Below are 20,264 nucleotides of genomic sequence, written 5' to 3' on the forward strand. Positions count from 1 at the left end.
TATCTTCACTCCTTCCTCCAACACGTCAGAAAACACGAGTCTGCAGGGCCAAGTGATAGCAAAGCTGTAAAAGGAGAACTCAGACTTGACACGGCTGTTACAGAGAAAATACATGAAATCTTTGCATCAGAGCTTTCTTGTTTCCACCAGAAGAAAATTGGTGAGACTCCCATGCCTGAACCTCTCACTTATATTTTTGTAGAAAGAGTAGGAAGAGTGAGGAACTCGGAAACGGCTCCGTTTAAAGCTGACATGGATGGTACAGACAGACAGAATTGGCACTGGAGGATCCCAGGGGCAGAAGAACACTTATCCAAGAGAAACAGAGGAACCACATGGACAGAACAGCTTAATTGCTAATGATCATGGACAGCCTCTCATGTAAAATGTCTCTAGGACATAAGCACCAGAAGATAGCAGCTGTAATGCTAATCTTCAAACAGAGGTCCACATCAGAAATCAAGGAATTACAAGCTTGAAAGCCTGGCATCTAGACTGGATTAATCAGTGGAAGTGATAACAAAAATTAACAGACAAAAAATATGATGTTTTGGGTCAACATGATCAACATGAGTCAACAAGGATCAACATGACTTCTGCAAGGGGTGATGCTGTGACACCCACCTCTTGGTATTCTGTGGAGAAGGCACTGATATTGACATGGCTAATTTAAGAATGATTTTTATTACATTCTTCAGAAAATGTCTTTTAGGATGTAACTAGTCATGAGACAAAGAGATATGGTGGGGTTCTGCAGGTGGCATCAAAAAAGTAGATAGGAATTGACTATTTTTGTCATGTACAAAACCTACCAAAAGGCAGTAATTTTAAAAAGGTGAAAGAGACCTTGCTTTTCTCCACTAGGCAGTAGACCTGCAAACTCCCTGGCCAGGGATGTTGATACAAAAGGTCACATTTGTTCAGGAGATCTGAATGGAAGAAAGAGTCATTGAGGATTAGTAGAGAGACAGCTCAGAGAAGCCCCAAAGCTGAAAATGTTTGGAAACTGTGAAAGTGTTAGAAAGAAATGTCATATATGCTTATGCTGCTCTGTCTCCCACAGTGGCCACAAGCAGGCACTGAAGAGGAAAGAGTAATAATATTGGACTAGAGGGAGCCTTGCTCTGAGCCAGTTTGTCATTCTTATGTTTGTGTGTTCTGTGTAAAAAAGAATGAAAACATTGAAAGGAAGCCTTGGAAATGAGTTCTTCCATCATAGCACAATGATTTAAAAAAAAAAATATATATATATATAAATAACAGAGGTTTATTTCTCAGAAGAGGGGGAAATATAAAGTGGGGAGCTATTTCAAACAACCATCTGAAAGACTCTGGAACCACTGGAATCTGCCTCCGATTTGATAGTCAAGATACAGTTTAAGCACAGGTTTTGATATTACACTGTAATTGCACAATTAGCTCTTGCGTGCAAAAGGGATTCTCTTGCATTTATCCATATCCAACAGGGCAGAAATCCAAAGGTTTCTACCCACTGTGGATTTGCTCTTCCAATTCATTAGGATTAATTTCTTCACCACCCACACAATTCTCTGAATCTCTTCCTCCCCTTCTGCCCCATTGCCACCTGTCAATGTTGTAAAGATGACTGCTGCTTCTTTTAAGCAGCACAGAGAATCTTTATCCATCTATTTACTGACAGATGCTTTTTTCTCCCCTCCTTTGCTAGGCTATTTTTCCCAAAAGCCTGCAGTCTGTCAAGCTGTCCCCAGAGCACATATGTGAGGGCAGTGTTTAACCACATCACCTCCTGTAACCCTAGCGTGTAAGATAACTGTGTTGCTATCCCTCCAGAATCTTAGGTACCACTGTATTTTGACAAGTCCCGAGGAAAACACAAAAATATATTGAAATCAGTTTGCCATCAAATTAAATTATAACCTGTACAAACTGACCGGCACAAAGACTTCAGGCGGGTCCACAGCAATAGTTTTTATTTCTAAAGCGAAGGATAAATTTTGGTAGATTAACGTGAATGCAATCCTGCTGTTGAGTCACTGGGCAGAACTAGGAATGACTGTTTCTCCTTATCTCTTCCTATCTCAGTCCAAGACTTGTACATGGTCATGGTAAACAAGTGTGGCATTAATCTTTCATGTTCTGGCTCATTTACCCCTGTTGACTAAGTGACATCTTTCCAGAAAGCCTCTTCAATTGTATTACCAGAGCTGCTCTGTAAATGAATTGGTTTGGGAAAAATCATCTCTGATCCTGTTGGTGTCACAGTACAACATGAAATCCTAGGAGTTTTCTTTCAAACTGGAAATCATGATAGTAACAGAAAGCCTGCACTTTCATTTTAAAAAGACTGAGCGCTGGAAGACTGCTTCTGACCCACAGTTCCCTCCAGGGCTGGAAGCTATCTGAACTCCATCAAAGGGCATCACAGGTAAACTGGAAACCTCAATAAAAGCTTTTGCTTTGAATGAAATATCTATCAAAGTCCTTGAAAAGGTATCAGAGCATTTTCAGCACCCAGAGCTGGAGAAGAGGATGAACAGTCTCACAAACTTAACTCCACATAAAAACCCAAGAGACAGGGCAGCAACAAGGTACCTAATCACAGAATATCTCAGCTTGGAAGGAACCCATAAGGATCATCAAGTCCAACTCCATGCTCCTGAGAGGACTACCTAAAACTAAACCATAATGACCTGAACTCTGACAGACTTAGTGCCATTACCACTTCCCTGGGGAGCCTGATCCAGTGACCAACCACCCTCCCAGTGAAGAAATTTTTCCTAATGCCCAATATGAACTTCCCCTTGTGCAGCTTCATTCATTTTCCTCAAGTCCTAGAATCGGACAAGTCAGCCTCTCTGCATGCCAGGACCTTAGCTGCAGAGTGGGAATAACAGCCTTTTCCTTCTCCAGAGAAATACTGGGAAGTATCCTAAGGAAGGCTGAGAAAGGATGATGTGCTGGAGAGGAGAAGGCTAAGCAGATCTCTTGGGTACCCTCTTGTTCCAGCACCTGCAATGGCATCACAACATGGAGATACATTGACTTTAAACTGGCAAATGCCACCAGCAGGCTCCAAAGTAGAGAGCTGCTCAGTGGTAGCTAATATGTCCTGGCAAGAAGCACGTTACACAGCCCTTGTGCTGCATTGTTTTCTTACCCTGTTTCTCCATCCTCAGTCCCTTGAACAATATCCACCATGCTGCAACATGCGTGTCTGCAATTTGCATTCTGTCATCTCAAGTTGCTTGGGCTCTCCTGACAGAATCAAATGAATAGCAAATTGAGTGCTGTCTTTCCCTCCCCCTTACTTCAGTCTCTCCCGGTTGTTATGCATGCTGAAGTAAAAAGCTTCCTCTGAATCAGATTTCAGCTGTCACAAAGCCAGCAGTTTTCTCCTAGGAAGTCTGGGTGCCAATGACAGAAATAGCAGCTGCCTCTGAATACTTCTGCTATATGTGGTCAAAGGGCAGTAAAAGCCAAGGCCAGGAGCAGGTGTGGGAACTGACTGCTCACAGAACCTCCCCAGGCAGGCTATGGTGGGGAAAGGAGGGGGACCACCACCTCCTGATGGACAGAAGGGCCAGAGGCAGCCACCAAGGCAGCAGGAATGAGGTTGCAAGAGGGCACATACTCACCTGGGCACAGTCAGGCAGGTGCTGCCCCTCAGCCCACCACCCAGGAACCCTGCTGCTGCCTCTCATTCCTATGGGAGTCACACCAATCCAGGCAGTTACATCTCAGATGCCAAAAGATACCTCCCAAGTATCCCGCAAACATCTCCCCCCACTTCAACAAGAGCACTCTTTCCCTTCTCACAAGTGAGACATCCCCAGGCAAAGAGATTTAAATGACTTGCTAGAAGTATGACTGATGTGGGAACAAGGACTAAAGCTTTGGTATTTCTCTTTCTCAACATCCAGTGCTTTACTCAAAATGAAGGTTTCTTTGTTCTCGGCTGGGGTCCAAGGACATGCTTTGTTGGCAGCATTACACAGGCTGTTTGGAGCTTTTTGATTCCCACATGTTCAAAGCACTTGTACTTTTCACAAAACATTGTGGTATCATTGAACACAATGTTATGTTTGAACAGAAAGGAGGAAAAAACCATCTCCTTCTATTATTACGTGTAAACAAGAGCTGGTCTCATACAACCATGCAATCTTAGTAGAGAATGAGATAAAAGTGAGCTTGACCCTAGCTGTGCTAATTAGTGATGTTCTATCATCAACTGGCCGAGACAAAAAGGCATCCTGTCAGATCATTTCTGGAAGGGTGGAGGAGAACAGAAAAGTACCTGAGGACCTAATCATGTCATGGGAACCCAAAAGAGCAGTTTAAGTCACATGTCCTATTTTAATGGGTTCACTTACCTGCATCACCTAAGACTTCCCGCAGTAGGATTTTAAATGGTGGCAAGAAAGTAAAATTGCCTCTAGTTGTCAGCTTCAACAGCTTGTTAGAAACATGCTTATACCGGAGAGAACCTTTGGGAACTCCAGGGAACTTTTACAAAGGGCACAGAGGCTGTCAGTGTTTAGAGAGCCACCGCTGTGACAAGTGCCAGCTGCAGGCTTCACGAGATAGTTTAGTGAAGGTATCTTGTGCCACACTGCTAAGAGAGACTCAGTACGGGTTTTTTTTTCTGGGTGATCCTGAGAGCATGACATTATCTACAATGCTGCTTCTGCAGATAGGCAGAAGGACACAAATTTATTCCTCGTAAAAACTGCCCTACAGGTGAGTGAAAAATAGCCAGGATTTTGGTTTGTTTTCAGGTCTGCTTCAATGTATGTTATCAAAACTAACCCAGAACTAAAGTGCCAGTGCCATTCCATTTCCACTAGAATAGTCCCAGCTAGAAGGTGCCAGGGGTCAGGTCTGCATAAGAATACTCCCAATAGTAAGAAGTGCCTTAATACAAGCTGAGTGATTTTCTTCTTTTTTCATTCCTATTCTCTGGTCTCAGTCTCTCTGTCATACATGCTAGACAGAGAGAACAGGCAAGTCCTAGTGCCCCACACAAGCTCACATCTCTCTGTTTCCAGAACAGCAGCATCCCAAAGAGAGGCACAACAGCCAGCCAGCCTAAAGTCACAGAAAACTGGTTGTACCCCCCAGGATTTAAACCACACACACACACACACACACACACACACACACACACGAGGTATTTTTCAAGAGAACAAAATACTTACATATTTTTCCTAGTAGGTGCTCATAATGGGCAAGAGGACGCCAGAACTGCACACAGTACTCCAAGTGGAGTCTATGCAAGCTCTGGGAGCTGAGGCTGCACTTTGCAGGATGCAGAGAAGAGAGCTGGTAGGGCGAGAAGGTGACAAGGTTGGAGTGCCCAGGAAGTCAGCAGCCTTTTCTAGACAGTTTGCCTTTTGTCTCCCAACACAGAAGAAGGAGGTATTATCCTGCACTTCTCCAGGTGGCTTTTGCTATCCTAGCCACTAGGGGACCAGAGCAGCAATGAGCCCTGCCAATTCCTAGTGATAGCTCACCTAAATGAGATGCATCATTAGAGTCTCCGTTCAGGTATTTAATAGGCTTTAACATCAGCTTTAATGAGACACCTCAGAGACCTCAGGAGAGGTAATAGACAGCTGGAAGCATGCTTCAAAGCCCTGTGGGTACGAGAAGTAGAATTCAAGTTCAGAGGTACCAAGTACAGGATTTTTTAGCACCTGGTGTGTTAGAGAGTATTAAATTGTTCTTTACTCTAACTTTAAATTCTCCATCTGCATAAATTTGTTTAATCCAGCCACAGCTTTAACTGTATCAAGATTATCCAAAAACAGCAGCTGCAGTAGGCACTGAACTGCCTATCTCAGAGTAATTACACATTACAAAAGGAATCCTTGAAGCATTTCAATAACATGCCATGGTACAAAACAGCACTTAAAAAAACACAGATGCATGTGTGAGCTTCCTAGCATAACGTTACTGGGTTTGGAAGATAGAATGTCACTTTTACTCCAGCTAGCTCTTCCTGTTTCCTTGCCTTTCTCTCAGAAGCATCGGGTGTTTTAAAGAGCGTTGGAAAAGTTCATACTGTGGTTAATCCTGTTGGGTTGAAGACTGTGAAAAAGACAAGTATAAGGAGCCTCTCCCTCCTTATCCCCCTTTCTCTCTGACGTCCCAATTCAGCTCTCAGATGAAGTGTTCCATTATTCTGCCTGAACACAAGTGACAGAAGAGTATTCTCAGCAGTCAGGGGACGTATGACCAACCCAATTAACAGGGGGTTTGGATGAATCCCTTTCTTTCTCCTCTTTCACACCCAGTGATGTCCTGCCTGTTTGCATGGCTTTGCTAAGGCCTCTGGCTACCATGATGCAGATCATCTCCTGGCAGCAGCACTCTGCCCAAAGCGGGAGACAGAATTTAACCCAGACAATAAAAACAACTGAAATGTTCATGGATTTATGTGGTTTGCATTAATTTAGGCAAAATGAGGCATTTGCTCAGCAGAAGCCACAGCTCTTTTGCTTAGAATATGAGACACATGGCGGGGGCGGGGGGGAGAAAGGATTTGTAGTACTTCCTTTCTTCTGGTTCCAAGAACACCTGAGTTTGAAATGGGTCCATTTACTTTGCCCTTGTTTATTTCTGTTTTACACTGGAATGAATCTGTTCTGTTTCAGTTCCGTACAACCCATTCCTCAATGCACTGGCCCTCAATAGTCTCGCAGTAGCGAGCACAGAGCAAGACATAGTGCTCCAGCAGCAGAAAATAGGTCTATTCCAAATCCCAAAGAGCTGCCAAAGAGAAGATAGCCAGCTGTCTTGGATAACAAGCAGCCATAAAAAATTAGAGTAAACAAGGGCACAGCAAAAGGCAGTGCAATCAAGAACAATGAATGTTAGAACTGGAGACAGATGGTGGGTGGATTTCAGCTCAGGACATGCATGGTGGGTGGATTTCAGCTCAGGACATGCATTTTTAGCTCTGGCCTCCGCAGATTTGGAAGCCTCCAAGCGCTGCCTTCCCACCTTTCCACAATGTCTCCATTACAGGGATACTCTAAAGATGCACTAGACTGTGTACCCTTAGTGCTGGGACAGACTCAGAAGAAAAGGCTGCACATGCACTCTCCGGGTTAGGTAGCCATCTAAGGAGGAAAGGGCAGAAAAGACACAAATCCACTCAGGCAACAAAGCTTGACATCAGGCTAAAAATACCCTGAATGGAAACAAAGCAATAAGAGGGAAAAGCAAGGTTGGCCTCTACTTACCAGGAGTAGCAGCAAGTGCTTTCTGCTTGTACCTCATAACGAAGAGTCCAGACACTTGTGCAGGAGGGTACAGACCAACTTTCTAACCACCTCAGCCTGCCAAAGAGGACTTGGTTCTCTACCTGCCTCAGAGGAAAGCAGGTCCCTCTCACAGGTCACCCTCTCACAGTGTATCTAGAGTCAGGCCTCCTCACTCCTTCATGGTGAAGCAGTTTTGTTTCATACAAAATATAGATTCCTTTCATATAAAATATGTGTTCAGCGGGTCAGAAAACAAATATGAGTAATACTATAGCCTGGCTCCAGCCTGGACACCCTACTGGAACAGTTAGGATCCACTGGAAACAGTCACTCTCCTGACGAATGAGTATTTCAGACAAAATCTAAATGATTTGACTCAAAAGACCCAGAACAACCAAATCCAGAGTTTTGTGCTGTCTACTTCTATGACAGACTTGCATGAAGGGCAGTTGTGTTTGAGTCCCTCAGGAATTTTAACCAGGTCTCTGTCACTACAGATGGATCAGCATACTAGATGGCAGGATGGTAGAAGTCAAATGCAGAACCACTACTGATCCTCTTCTAGCACAGAAGTAGTGCTCATGGCAGAACCTCCGGGCATGTCATGCCATCTGAAATACCATAAAATATTCAAGATGTCTCTACAAAATGGATAGCTATGAAACAGGATTCATGAAGGAGGAGATCTGGACCTTTCCTGAGAGGAAGCCAGAGGTTGGATGGATATCCTAAAATGGCCCTTTATGTCTGTGAACAGTTAGCCAGTTGAATGGAGCCTTTCATTTTCTAGATAAGTGATTTGCTAAGAAAGTGCTTGGAAATACTGACAACCTTGGCGTTTTATGGAACTAGAAGCAGGCTGCTGTGGCTCTTGCCCCAACTTCTGCCCAAGAGTGCAGGTTAATGACAGAGATAACCTATTCATAACCTCTTGGTCTTCTTTTTCTGTCACTTCTCACATTCACCAAGCTGATCCAGAGCTGGGAGAAATGACAAATACAGGGCAACTATACAGTTAACTGCTCCAAGTAGTCCCAAGCAGAACAAGAGAAACGGATGAGCCAAGAACATCATGTACCATGGGAAAGCTAATTTATGGCAAAGCCTATAATGCACTCCAGAAGGCAACACTGGGCTCCTCATGCACTCTAAGCCCTGAGGCAGCAATCAGCACCTAGGAAGCTTTTTTTCTTGCATCAGTATCTGGTATAAATCAATCACTAGCAGAAGAGAACAGTAAAGAGGTTGACAGTTCCTTGTGGGTTTAAATAAGACTGCATGGAAAGCACAGTAATAGATCCGCGGTTGAAGGTTGTTACCAACAGAGCTTACACTGTGCCAGGTCCTCCATCTCCCAGAGATGGGGATCTATCACTAGTCACACGGCATTCAACTCATGTTGACCCACATGATGAAGGCACTTATTAAACAGGCTGAAATGCTTTCAGCATTTCTAGCATTTGACACTTGCTTTTGTAGGTAAGCAATCCTACCTATCAGATATCATTTATAATCCACAGCATTTCTTCTTCCCTTGTCATTGCTTTTCCAGCCACCTTAAGATTCATTTCTGAAAAAGTAAGTTAGCAATTAAAACAATTTTTCACTTTTAGGATATAGCTTATATTTTGCTCTGAGAGGAGAAGTCTCACAGATTCACATGCTGATTAGGTAAAGCTCTGAAGTAAGGAGGTATCTACTCTAGATCTTGCATACTCAAGAATATCCAGAGTTTACCTAGAACAGTATCAAACACTTTCTTTCCTAACAGTATGAGTCCATTTGCTAGAGAAAGAATCATCAGACTTGTAAATTTTGCTTCTTTTCTTCCCTAACACAGATATAGATTTTACATATTGATTGATCTCTGCCTTCCTCCCCAGCTTCAGCTGTGTCGTCTTGGCATAATCACAGGAACAAGACAGACTGAAACAAATAGAGAATTAGAATAAGGGCAGCCCAGGTCACTAACATAGCTTTTGGCCCTAGGACACCCATTTAAATTCAGTTCATTGCAGTATGCACAACTATATATACCTGCCATTCACCAGACTTAGAAATGGATCTGACAGCTGTTCCAACTTAGTAGCTCTGCACTAATGCTCAGCCCTCCCCAGCAGAAGCTCCCACCACTTGTGTAACTTGTCCCTGTGGGCTGCCTCAGTAGGAAGCTGGATGACCAGCTGAGCCGAGACACCAGAGCAGTTCAACCTCTAAACAAGAGATAAGGTACAAAAGGCAGAAGGGTCTGCTTTACTACTGCCAATGTAAATTTATTTGGTAGGAGAGTGACAACCTCCAGTACATCAGCTTTCATCAGTTCTAAGAGGGTTTGGTTTGGTTTTGGGGTTGGTTTGTTTGTCTCAAAGAACAGGCAAGTGACATTAGGAATCTTCACAGCCTAATGAGCCAGTCTTGCTGACAGAAATGCCCTGTTCTAAAAGGAGCCTGCCTTGCTGTTTGGGGAAACCCCCAAAAGCACCAGAGAATATTTGTTTCCATATGGTTATAAGAAGAAGCAGAGCTCCCAGAGCTGGTCAGAGACAGGACAGTGGACTGTGACTTTGCCTGCAGATGGGGTTAAAGGACAGCTTCCAGTAGCAGTAAAAGTTTTCTGTACCTCTAGGTTAGAGCTGACCTTACCTTAAGCCACTGGTCTTGCACTCAAACTCCTGGCCATAATACTCCTGACTCCACAAGAGCTCAAGCTGCTTTGAAATGTGTAAAGACAGTAAATCAGATTCTTACCTGCAGGAACCAACCTAAGAGCCCTTCACGACAGGACCTGCGAAGCTTTGCTCCAGAAGCAGAGATTCACACATTTTTTACACTGTGTTAGCTTTCCTAGGTTCTCCTCACTTGTAACGGTTTCTTATACTTGCTGATGTAAAGGAGAGCATGCTGTGGAGCAGTTTTCCTAGCTCATGCATGACTAGCATAAGTGAGAACTCCCATGTTGCCCTGGATGAATCAGTTCAAGTCAGTCCACTGGGCAACAGAGCACTGGACTGATAAGCTTGCTGATGGGATGACTGCCATAGCTGCCATCAAGCTCTTAAAACATCTCATGCGTAAGGATAGAGTAGTTAGCTAAAGAACTGCTGTGCTGGAGAAGATCAGCAGTAACATGGACAGGTAGCCAGCTTGTCACCCTGACAATGTCAAAACAGACTTCCCCTGATGGATAACACATCTCCAGGCTGTTGCTAAGACAACAAAAATCCATTTATTATGCATAAATGGGCACACTTCATCACTGGACTTACTAACCAAGGCCATGCCACTTACTCTTTAGCTCCTTAAGTGGTTTAGACCAGATGCCACATTTCAATTCCTTCTCCTTGAAGGAACAGATTCAGCTGCAACTCAGTGTATCCATTTTTCAATCTTCCTCCAGTTGATTTCCTCTCTCCAAAGATACAAGAAAGAATGGATGTCTGGTTGCTTTCCATCATTTTCTCACAAGCTTGAATCAGGCATTGACTGCATCACAGTGCTTTGCATCACCAAACTGTTTTCCTTTCCCCTCTGCTTCTGAGCTCAAGCAGGGCAAGGCAACAGCCCCATTCCATGACTGGCCTGCCTGAGGTCAGCCTGTTGTCACTCAAACTAAACTGATGCAGTCCAGGAGGAAAACAGAAGCAGAAATAAAGCTTAGTTTTCCTCACCTGTACACACTGCCAGGATATTCAGCCTGATTTATTTGAAAACTTTAACATACTGCCATCAGATTTCTGATAAAATAATATTATTATTTTTAAAGGTGTTATTTTTTTTTTAAGTCAAGAGTGTTTGCACTGGAAAATGTTGCATCCAAGAAAAGCAAAGCAGTCTGGATAGCCCTCTCACATGTTGGGCTCAGGACTCTGCTGACATCCAGTAAGAGCAGCTTTCTCTGCCTCCTGTCTTATTCACAGCAATGAGCTATCTGGTCTCTTTGGCCTCTAGGGAAGAGTCTTCCAAGAGAGTTTTTGGACCCATAATAACAAGTATCATGGTATCACACTACAGTTACAGATGTTGCAGCAAGACCATCACTTTAGATCAGTGATTATGAACCCCAGACCTACTATGCAGCATAACCACAATTTAATACTCTAAACTCAGTCCTACCAAAAAAGCTCAAAGCGAAACACCTGAACAAAAAACGCACACGTGCACACACACAACAAACCCAAACAGAAGCAAACAAACAAAAACCAACAAAACAATTAAAAAGGGTAAAGGACAACTAAAAGCTCTAGGAAGGCACAGAAAACAAGCATCTGAGGTCTGCCTGATCCCTCACACTACCGCCTGTGACTACCACTATGTTCAGCTACTCTTAGAGACAAAACCAGTTCTGCACTTATGTTATAGTACTATGGGGAACCCATCACCAGACACCAGGCATCTGCTATTTCACCATTCTGTTTTGTTATCCATTACGCTGTACTTCATATGGTTTGAAGACAGCAGAATGAATATGGCACTGGGAAAAAAAAAAAAAAAAAGAGCCAATGATAAATAAGGCAAATATCTTTTTCTGTCAGAAATTTAAGGGTTTACCTTTGACCTTACCCTCAACAACAAGCCAGTGAAGAAGATAGAACACCCCAGATCTTCCTTAGCCACAGCTTATTCATGGAAGAGGGAATTCTTACGAGCTTTGAGAGTGGCCACAGAGTAAGTAAGAATGTAATACACCTACTGAGCCATTCCAAGAACGTGGCAAACTTTTGAGTGAACATTGTGTTGCAGAGAACTGAAGTGATTCAGATTTGGCAGTTTTGACCAGAGATGACTGACAAATATTTTAAGGAATAGTCAAAACATCTAATTTAATGTGTTTTTAAAAGTGATGATTTTGTTTCAGAACAACCTTATATATATAAAGCTGTTATATATATATATATATATAAAGTTGTTCTGAAATATAATATATATATAATATAATATAATATATATTAGGAGTTGCCAGAGTTTCGTTAGAAAATGCAGTATTCACATTTTGCTCTTCTTTTGTTAAATAAATTCTGTTTGGCCAACATATGAAGGATGAAAAAGAAAGAAGAGATCCTAGTGACTATCACTTGATTTTTCGAGGCCACAAGTTGCTCTATTGACTTAGAGCATCTCTTCAGCTCATTGCAGCAAGAAACTCCACAGCTATCAACCTACTTGATGAAAAGTCCCCTTGCTTTCCATGTGGCTTCCTCCAAGTAGAGTCAGGTGATGCTGCACATCTCCATACATAGCAACTCACAAACAAGCAATGAGTAGTGCAGAGATGAGATGACACCTCCAATAGCATTTCTCACTCTTCTAAGTCAGCTGAGAGCTGAGACCTCTACTAACAGTAATCACAAACATGTTGACATTTTTTTGAGTAACTAAACTTATTCTTTCCTCCAGAGAGAGAATAAAATGTTCCATGATTTAGTCAGGGCTTAAAACAAACATGCTACAGAATGAAGTGCTTTGCTTGCAATCCCATTGCTTTTTCTAAAACAGACTCAAAGGCCCCTTTTTTGCTCAAGGTAGAGGTACAAAGCATCTCTGTTCCTTCAGTCTCAAAGCATTTAATTATAGTGGCCATGTCTCTCTTTTCCACATGCCTAGGAAGCCAAGAAGGGATGATAGGATGGTAAATCTGCTGGTTTTCAAGGGTACAAAGAGATCATCACCTCCAAATCATATGTGAGCAAAGGATTTCAGTAAAATACTGAAAATAACAGAGCTGAAAAGTGCAAAAGGAAACGCAGCTCCCACCTCTGCAATATTATTTTGCATCACAGAATTTGGCTTAAGGCACTAAAGTTTTATGCATTTATTCTATGGCCATACAGACCCTTTCTGCCTTTCCTCACAGATAGCTGACATGTCCTCTTCATGCAGGGACTCTCACATGCCTTTTCTCAGAGCACATAAGCAAAACCCAATTTTAACCCCGTCCCTGCAGAATCACACATAGAGGTTCCCACACCACAGCTTTTCATCTAGCTCATCTTGACCCAGTAACCTCCCGCCAGCCTTCACTCCCTGAACCCAGCTCTATGTAGAAGCAACTGTAAGATGACAGACATTCGTAAAGCCAGGTGGAAACAATCTCACCAGAACTCCTCCACATACCTAAGCCATTCTCAGGCTGTGGTCATCTCTGATCAGTTTATGCTGGGAAACCACAAGCTGATTGGCCACACAGAGCATGGTCACTGTTTCTTGGTGGTACAATTGAAACCATGGAGAAAAGTCATTACAAACTGTTATGGTTTGTAACACCACCTTCCTCCTTCTCTCCCTCCCCAGAAATGCTGCCTCCTGTGCACATGCATCCTCCCAGGATGCTCAGTTCCACTGCATCAATAAAAAGCAGGAGTGAGTGAGATTCATGTCCTGGAACTCTTAGAAACTACATGCATGTCTATAAACTTTTACATCCTCAGCCCAATGTACCACCCCTACTTCAACACAGGCTGCTTGCCTTAAGGTCACAAAATAGGCCTTTATCACTGCTGTGGAGACAAGAATGCTACTGTGTTTGTTTCTCTGTCAGGGCCACTTGGGTGATCCACTTAACTGGTGTGACGGAGAAATCAAACTGATGACACCATGACCCACTCACTGATCAGTGAAGCAAGAGAGACCCCAGTCAGACACCTACAGGGACATTCTTTGCCATCAGCCATTGGCCTTCAGCCATTTATCTGGCAAATTATATAAATAACTGAAAGAATATGGAAGGACCATTATTACAATAATTACATTTTGGCTACCTCTCTGAAGTTAGAAGTCACAGGGAAAAACCTCAGAGTGCATCTACGGTGACCTGAATCTTGTTTCCCTCTCATTCACTTCAGAGAGGATGACAAGAAATGTCAGTGGAATCAATGAAATAACAGGGGGACAAGGACAAGAAAGTGACTCACCCCTCTCATCCAAACAGCCCCTGTAACACTGCTCCCTGGCTCCCTGCTGAACAGGGCTCTCATTCTTCTCTGCAGCACATCTCAGGGGCTCATTTTCCCCAGCATAAAGAGTAAGCAAAATACCAGTAGATCGAAATGACAGTTTTGAATGCTATCAGTAACAAAGACAGTGGAAATTCAGGACAACAATATCTGTAACAGAAGAGGGACAGCAGTGATATGAATATCTTTGCTTTTAATTTGATAGCATAAATGTGCTATGCAATAAGCTGAAAATATTTTGAGAGCCCCCAGCTTGAATCTCCTCCAAGCGAACTATTTTTAGTGGAATGTGTTTAGCTTGCTTGTTAAAGATTTAAACCTAGGCAATAATTGCAGTTACTCTTCTGTCTGATTTAAATAGGCAACATTTATTAATGTACAGTGATTAAGTCAACTATTCCAAAGTAAGCCACAAGGACTTAAAGCGATGAGGAAACAGGATGATATCCTGGCTGAAAGAAGTCAGACCTGTGACCTAAAGTATGATCTGATCCATGATAAATAGCCTATTAAGGCAGACTGGAGGGAATAGAGCTGCAAGTTATGAAGGAGAATTTGATTTATCCCTCAAAAGGCAAAGTGATAACTGACTGATCAGAGCAAACTCTGTCATAGATTTTATAGACCCAGTTATTTCATGCAGGTCTCCAAACACCTCTTGTCTTAGAGTAAGTCCATGTGAGATCTGGATTCAGATTAGGAAAGAGGCTCATCTATGATCAAATCCTGATCCATATTATTATTCTGTGTTCACACACCTTAAATCTGAGTGCAGTATCCTGCATACTCACTCTTTAAAATGTCCTGATTGAGCAGCAAAGTTCTCCTGCCCTGTCTCTTTTGCAAGTGTTCATGTGTGTGCAAGCTCTTTAGTAACAGATGAAACAAGATATAATTACCCTGCAACCTGGGGGTGAGGGAAATTGCTTTTGATGATGATATTCTGAATGTCCAGTGATTTTTGCTGAATTGTTTTATGCTGAAGAAACTAAGTCTACAAATTGATCTATCTGCTCCAGCTATTTGTGAAAAACACCTCATTAACAGAAGCACTTTTTTCCTAAAGAAGCCTGGTACATATCCAGTGGGTAAAAGGATAAATGGCTATAGTCTTTGAATACACAAAACTACACAGAGTAGGTATTTCATAGCTGCACAAAGCCCGTAATTGAACTTCTGCCCTAGGGGTAAGTTTTCCTGCAGTGTAAGCGCTTCCAGATGCCATAAAGGGGTCATGTTCCTTGTCAGGAAAGCAGAGCTTTACATCCAGTTCATTGTTATCCCCAGCTGTCTTCCCCCCCCACACCACTGAGGCTAGTTTTCCAACAGTCATTCAAGCAAATGTGCTCATTTCCCAGTTCCCCCACAATTCCCCATCACAGTATAACAAAGTGCAGATTTTGCATGGCTACATTCCAAACTCTGTGGTGTTAAAAATCATAGCAGCAATGGAAAAGCATATAGCCTCAATAAACATAATGTAAGACTTGAACTAGAGGTGACTCAGTGGTAGTCAAACAGATGCTATATGAAAATATAATGGTTTCTATGTACTGAGCGGTTAACCCATAGAGTTAGTACCCACACACTAGGTTTTCATGGCTTGCAAAGCAGCAAAGATTACTCAGTCTGAATTAAACTGGTGACCTCATCTCAGTTCACTGATCCTGGGTGTCCATCTCTGAACACAGTAACCATAAAGAGCCAGTACCTTCTCCTATAATTCCTTTGGACTTCATCTTTGGTGTCAATCACATGAAAAAAGGCAACAACCATGTCCATCCAGTATTTGGACCTCTTCAGCTCAGTAGCAAAACATTGACTGATTCAGGACAGCTCAACAATGGCTGAGAAAGGAAAGTTCAGGCCACAACCTGCTGCAGAAAAAAACTAAGAAAATTGCAAGGAAAACAGTGGACATAACAAAAGGACAACACAATCCCTTTCTCTTCCTCAAAGTATTAATGAGAAACTCTTGTGTGTGCATTTGCGATGCCTGTCCCTTGTTACCAAGCACTAGCTATCACTTGCTTGGGTTACCAGACCTGTTGGTTAAGGAACAGCTTGGGAGACTTCACAGTTCAGGCTGACAAGCAGCTGACCATTAAACACTCAGGCCCAAAGGGAAAGATTTTATTCCAACTTACTCAATTTTACCAATAATAGCTCTGGAAGAGACAGCTTCAAGCCACTGTAGTTGCGGTTTTCAGACTGTCTTTCAATACAGATACAGTCCTACCTAAACAGCCCTTACCAGTCCCTCTTCCCTCAGAAAACAACCCATTTTTTATTCAAAAAAAGATCAGTTGATCTTTGTAATAAGAAGGTGTTGGACATCTACAGCAACCCACTCCTAATCTCTTTGGTGTCTATTCTGTGAATTCCCCCAGCAGGGAAACCCACACTATTCTGTGGGCTTCCTGTTGAATGTTGTCACTGCCTGATGACAAAAAAACAAAGGTATGTATAATCTTAAAGGTCTGGAGCTAGATATATAGAGCTCAGTCAGCACCTGGACCTCATAAGGTTGTATTTTCCCCAGCAAAGTTCACTAAATATTTGGAAGATCTGAAAACTACTCTTTCAATTGTTAGTTCATGAACAAAAAAGAGAGGGGAAGTGCACCACCATCAAAACATTCCTCATTTGAACATGCCTCTCCTAAGCTTCTGTTGGACCAGAAAGCAAACATGTTGTGCCAAGCCTTCTTCTCTTTGGGGGCTTATGCCAAGGCTAGGATTTCGATCTGATGTGTTAGCACAGACAACTCTCACTCACATCCCCCCCTTGTAAGAGGAGGGCAAGGAAAGACACTTGCTACACTGTGAACTTTCCAGGAAACATTGCCAAGCAGCAGGTCCCTGTGCCCCTCCCTGTGTTGAAACTTCACCAGTGCAGACAGTTTCTTACTCCTATTGCTGCAATCAACTTTCAGAGAAAATTCTTAACTACAATCTTATACTTATGAGGAACTGATGCAGATGATTAGCCTAGAAATGGTGTCCTTATTGCAATTCAACAGCTCTTTCTCCTCCCTGGATGATATCCTGACCCCTCCCCACAGCCTGGGAGTCCTTGCTCACTTAAAATTAAAGGACAATTATCTCCAACAGAGAGGTGATCAAATCTTCTTCCTTAACTGGGACACTGGAAATTAAAAAGTCCTCCCCTCACCCACTGCTGCACCTGAGATATCCTGCAGAAAATCAGGCACAGTTTTACCTGTAATCTGTCCCAATATGCTAAACGTTTCAAAGAAAAAAGCCTGGGTCAGCATTATCTCTGACAGTCAGAACATGACATGCTTGGATGAGGAGTTTGGGAGGAAGGAGAGTGAGGGATCAGCCTCTCTGGGATCTGTGCTTGGCTGCTCTTCATACAACACCTGCCTCCAAGCACAGACTCCCACCCGACCCCACTGTTCCACACAGCACTCACCCCACCCACCCCACCCCCAAATCAATACTGTTTCATACTCACCATGTCATAAACATTCAGAATCACTGGTTCATTTGCCATTGTTGATTGCAGTTGATGCTGGATTAAAACCTTTCAGTCCGTGCCAGATGTGTGTTGCTGCCCCCAGGGTATGCTTTTACCCTGAGCCAGATAGAAGGAATTGCTTCATCCTACAGTCTCTGAAGGAAGGAGCATGGAGGGAAGATGAAAGGAGGGAATTCTTGCGGTTGAGGGGGTAAAGTTGGTTGCAGGGGGGCTGGAAGGCTTGGGCTGGGTTTGCTGGTTGTATAGGGTTTTTCTGACCCCTCCACAGCACAACAGATCCAAGGTTTCTTTCTAACTCTGTAGTGCACCTCAGGGCCTGTAGACTCACATACCACTGTAACCAGGCACCGTCCACACTTGTAAATCCCGATCCACAGAGGACAAACAGACTCTGAGCCCAAAGATGAGCCCTCTTCTGGCACCGTGAGGGGGGTGGGTGGCCGCAATGAACCTGTGCGCTGAGGCACGGAGCAGCTCCAGAGCAGGGCACTGATCGACAGACCGACCGCGGTCAGCGCGCCCTGGCCCGCCGGGAGCTGTCCGCGGTACTAGGTCTCGTCGCGCCAGCGGCCGGGAGCTGTCCGCGGTGCTGGGGCTCGGTCCGTGCTCAGGCGCTCCGGGGAAGGCTCTCCGCCCCTGGCAGGACATGGCGAAGAGGCTGTGCCAGAGGGGCTTCAGCGCCGGGCTCGATGGTGGGAGGAGGAAGAGGAGGGGGCTGGGTGCCCCCGAGGCAGAAGGGGGATGCTGCAACCCCCATCCTGCCGCAGCCGTGCAGGCAGACCCGGCGTCGGCGCCGAAGTTAGTGGGCAGTTCTCCGCAGGAGATAACGCGGGATTACCCGGCGCCGGAACCGGACGGAGGAAGATGCGGAGCAGGTTCTGCTTCCAGGCGCGGTGCGGAGCCGGGGCAGGGCACCCCCAGCTGTGCGCGCTCTGCTCTCAGCCAGGGTCAGTCCTTATTTCAGGATCAGCTCGTCCCGAGCCGGGCAACCCCTACTGACTGACAGCCGGGGAAACCTACCCCGTCCTCTACTGGCTGGAAGCATCTCTGCATGGCACACGGTGGGAAGGCGGAGAAGGGACGAAGAGACCGGGCAGAGCGAGTAGTTTCACTTCAGGCAGCGGCGGGGTCTGGAGTTTCTTCTGTCCTGGAGCTACTTTACACTCGTGTTAGGTCCGGGCAGCTCTGCAATGCCTTGCCAGCAAACACTTCCCTCTGACCTGGATGCGAGAGTCATTTACAAAATCGACTGCGGTAAACGCATCTTCCCTGTGCTCCTCCTCTCTCTTTAAAGGGAAAGCAGAGCCTGTGGTGGTGCTGAGAAAGGGTGCAGTTGAGAGGGGAAAGAAGGGGGCTCCTGCACCCAGAAATTTACAGTGGTGGGGGAATTCACATGTTGACCTTAAGCGTTCTGACACCACAGACTTTATGAAGCAGCTCCCCCTGCTCCCCCCAAAAGAGGCAGGCATGACCTCATCTGAGTTGGAGGCGTATCTAAGGCTTTCTGCCAGCTCACAGCCAACCAGATCTCAATGAAAATTGCAGGGAGCCCGTTACATCATCAAAGCCCAGCATGCCCCAGCCCTTCCCGATACTGTCTTTAGCCACATGGGAACCATCCTGTCCGGGGAAAGGGCTCACCTCCCTTTGTCAGGAGCGGAAGGACAAGACCATAGAGCTGCAGCCTTGTAAATACTTGTTACACAGTGTGTAGGAGGATTTGTGGTGAAGGCAGGCAGCACGAAAGGAGAGTGAGCCCATATCCTGCATAGCTAAATGTCAGCCCAGAAGAGTCAGATATAAAACTTTTCCTCCAGCCAGTGCCTGAGGAGACCCAGAACTGCTTTGCCCTAACAGTATGCATTTGCATTGTGAAAGAGCAAAGCCATGGCTTGAGCCTGGCCACGATGGCATTCAATGCGGCAGAAACTCCAGCACAGTAATTTCTAATGGGCTAGTAAGTCCAAGGGTGGGCTAGGCAATTCCACACATGGCACAGGGGGTGGGGCCAGCACCCCAACCACCCTGTAACCCATCAATTCCAACTTCTCTGTTAGGTGCCATTTACCATCTGGCTCAGCAGCCTGGGCCTGCAGGAGCAGTCTGTGCAGGTCAGAAAAGGTTCCTCCTCCTCCCCACTACCAGATTCCAGCTTCTGCTCAGAGAACAGACTAAGCCCCATCAGCATTTTAAAGACCATGAAGCAATGAAAAGCTCCTTCTGCAAGGGGTTAAGTGCCATCACTTATGCCGTAACTTGTAAAACAAACCTTCTACTGAATCACACAGGGCTTGTGCCAAGCTGTCAAAGATCCTGAGATTGTCACTTTGGGCACGTCTTGCCCTGATGATGGTGATGTTTTAAGGAGACATGAAAGAGAGGGAATAGCTAATATTAGACCAACTGATGTAATTGGAAAAGTGGCACACAACCTCTTTCCATGCTTGTCCACATGGCTACTTGCTAATTAACTGCAATATCTGCTGTGCCTAGAGTTCACCAAAATAAATAAAAAGACTTAAACCAGATCCACATTCCAGAGACAAATATGTATAAATAACCT

The 20,264-nt window shown here is 44.3% G+C and overlaps 1 protein-coding gene across 1 annotated transcript in view; it reads right to left on the reverse strand.

Annotated features, from left to right (window-relative positions):
* LOC136017986 (deubiquitinase DESI2-like) overlaps window positions 1–20,026 on the reverse strand; it is a 63,965-nt gene extending 43,939 nt beyond the window's left edge. Inside the window, exons 1-2 of the mRNA XM_065686799.1 lie at window positions 19,971–20,026; window positions 17,678–18,921 (exon numbers count right to left, since the gene is read on the reverse strand). Coding sequence (XP_065542871.1) covers window positions 17,678–17,716 — 39 coding nt within the window. The 5' untranslated portion in view covers window positions 17,717–18,921; window positions 19,971–20,026. The remainder of the gene's footprint in view (window positions 1–17,677; window positions 18,922–19,970) is intronic.
* Window positions 20,027–20,264: the final 238 nt, after the last annotated feature.

The sequence above is a fragment of the Lathamus discolor genome, chromosome 6 (assembly GCF_037157495.1).
Source record: "Lathamus discolor isolate bLatDis1 chromosome 6, bLatDis1.hap1, whole genome shotgun sequence".
Lineage (NCBI taxonomy): Eukaryota > Metazoa > Chordata > Aves > Psittaciformes > Psittacidae > Lathamus > Lathamus discolor.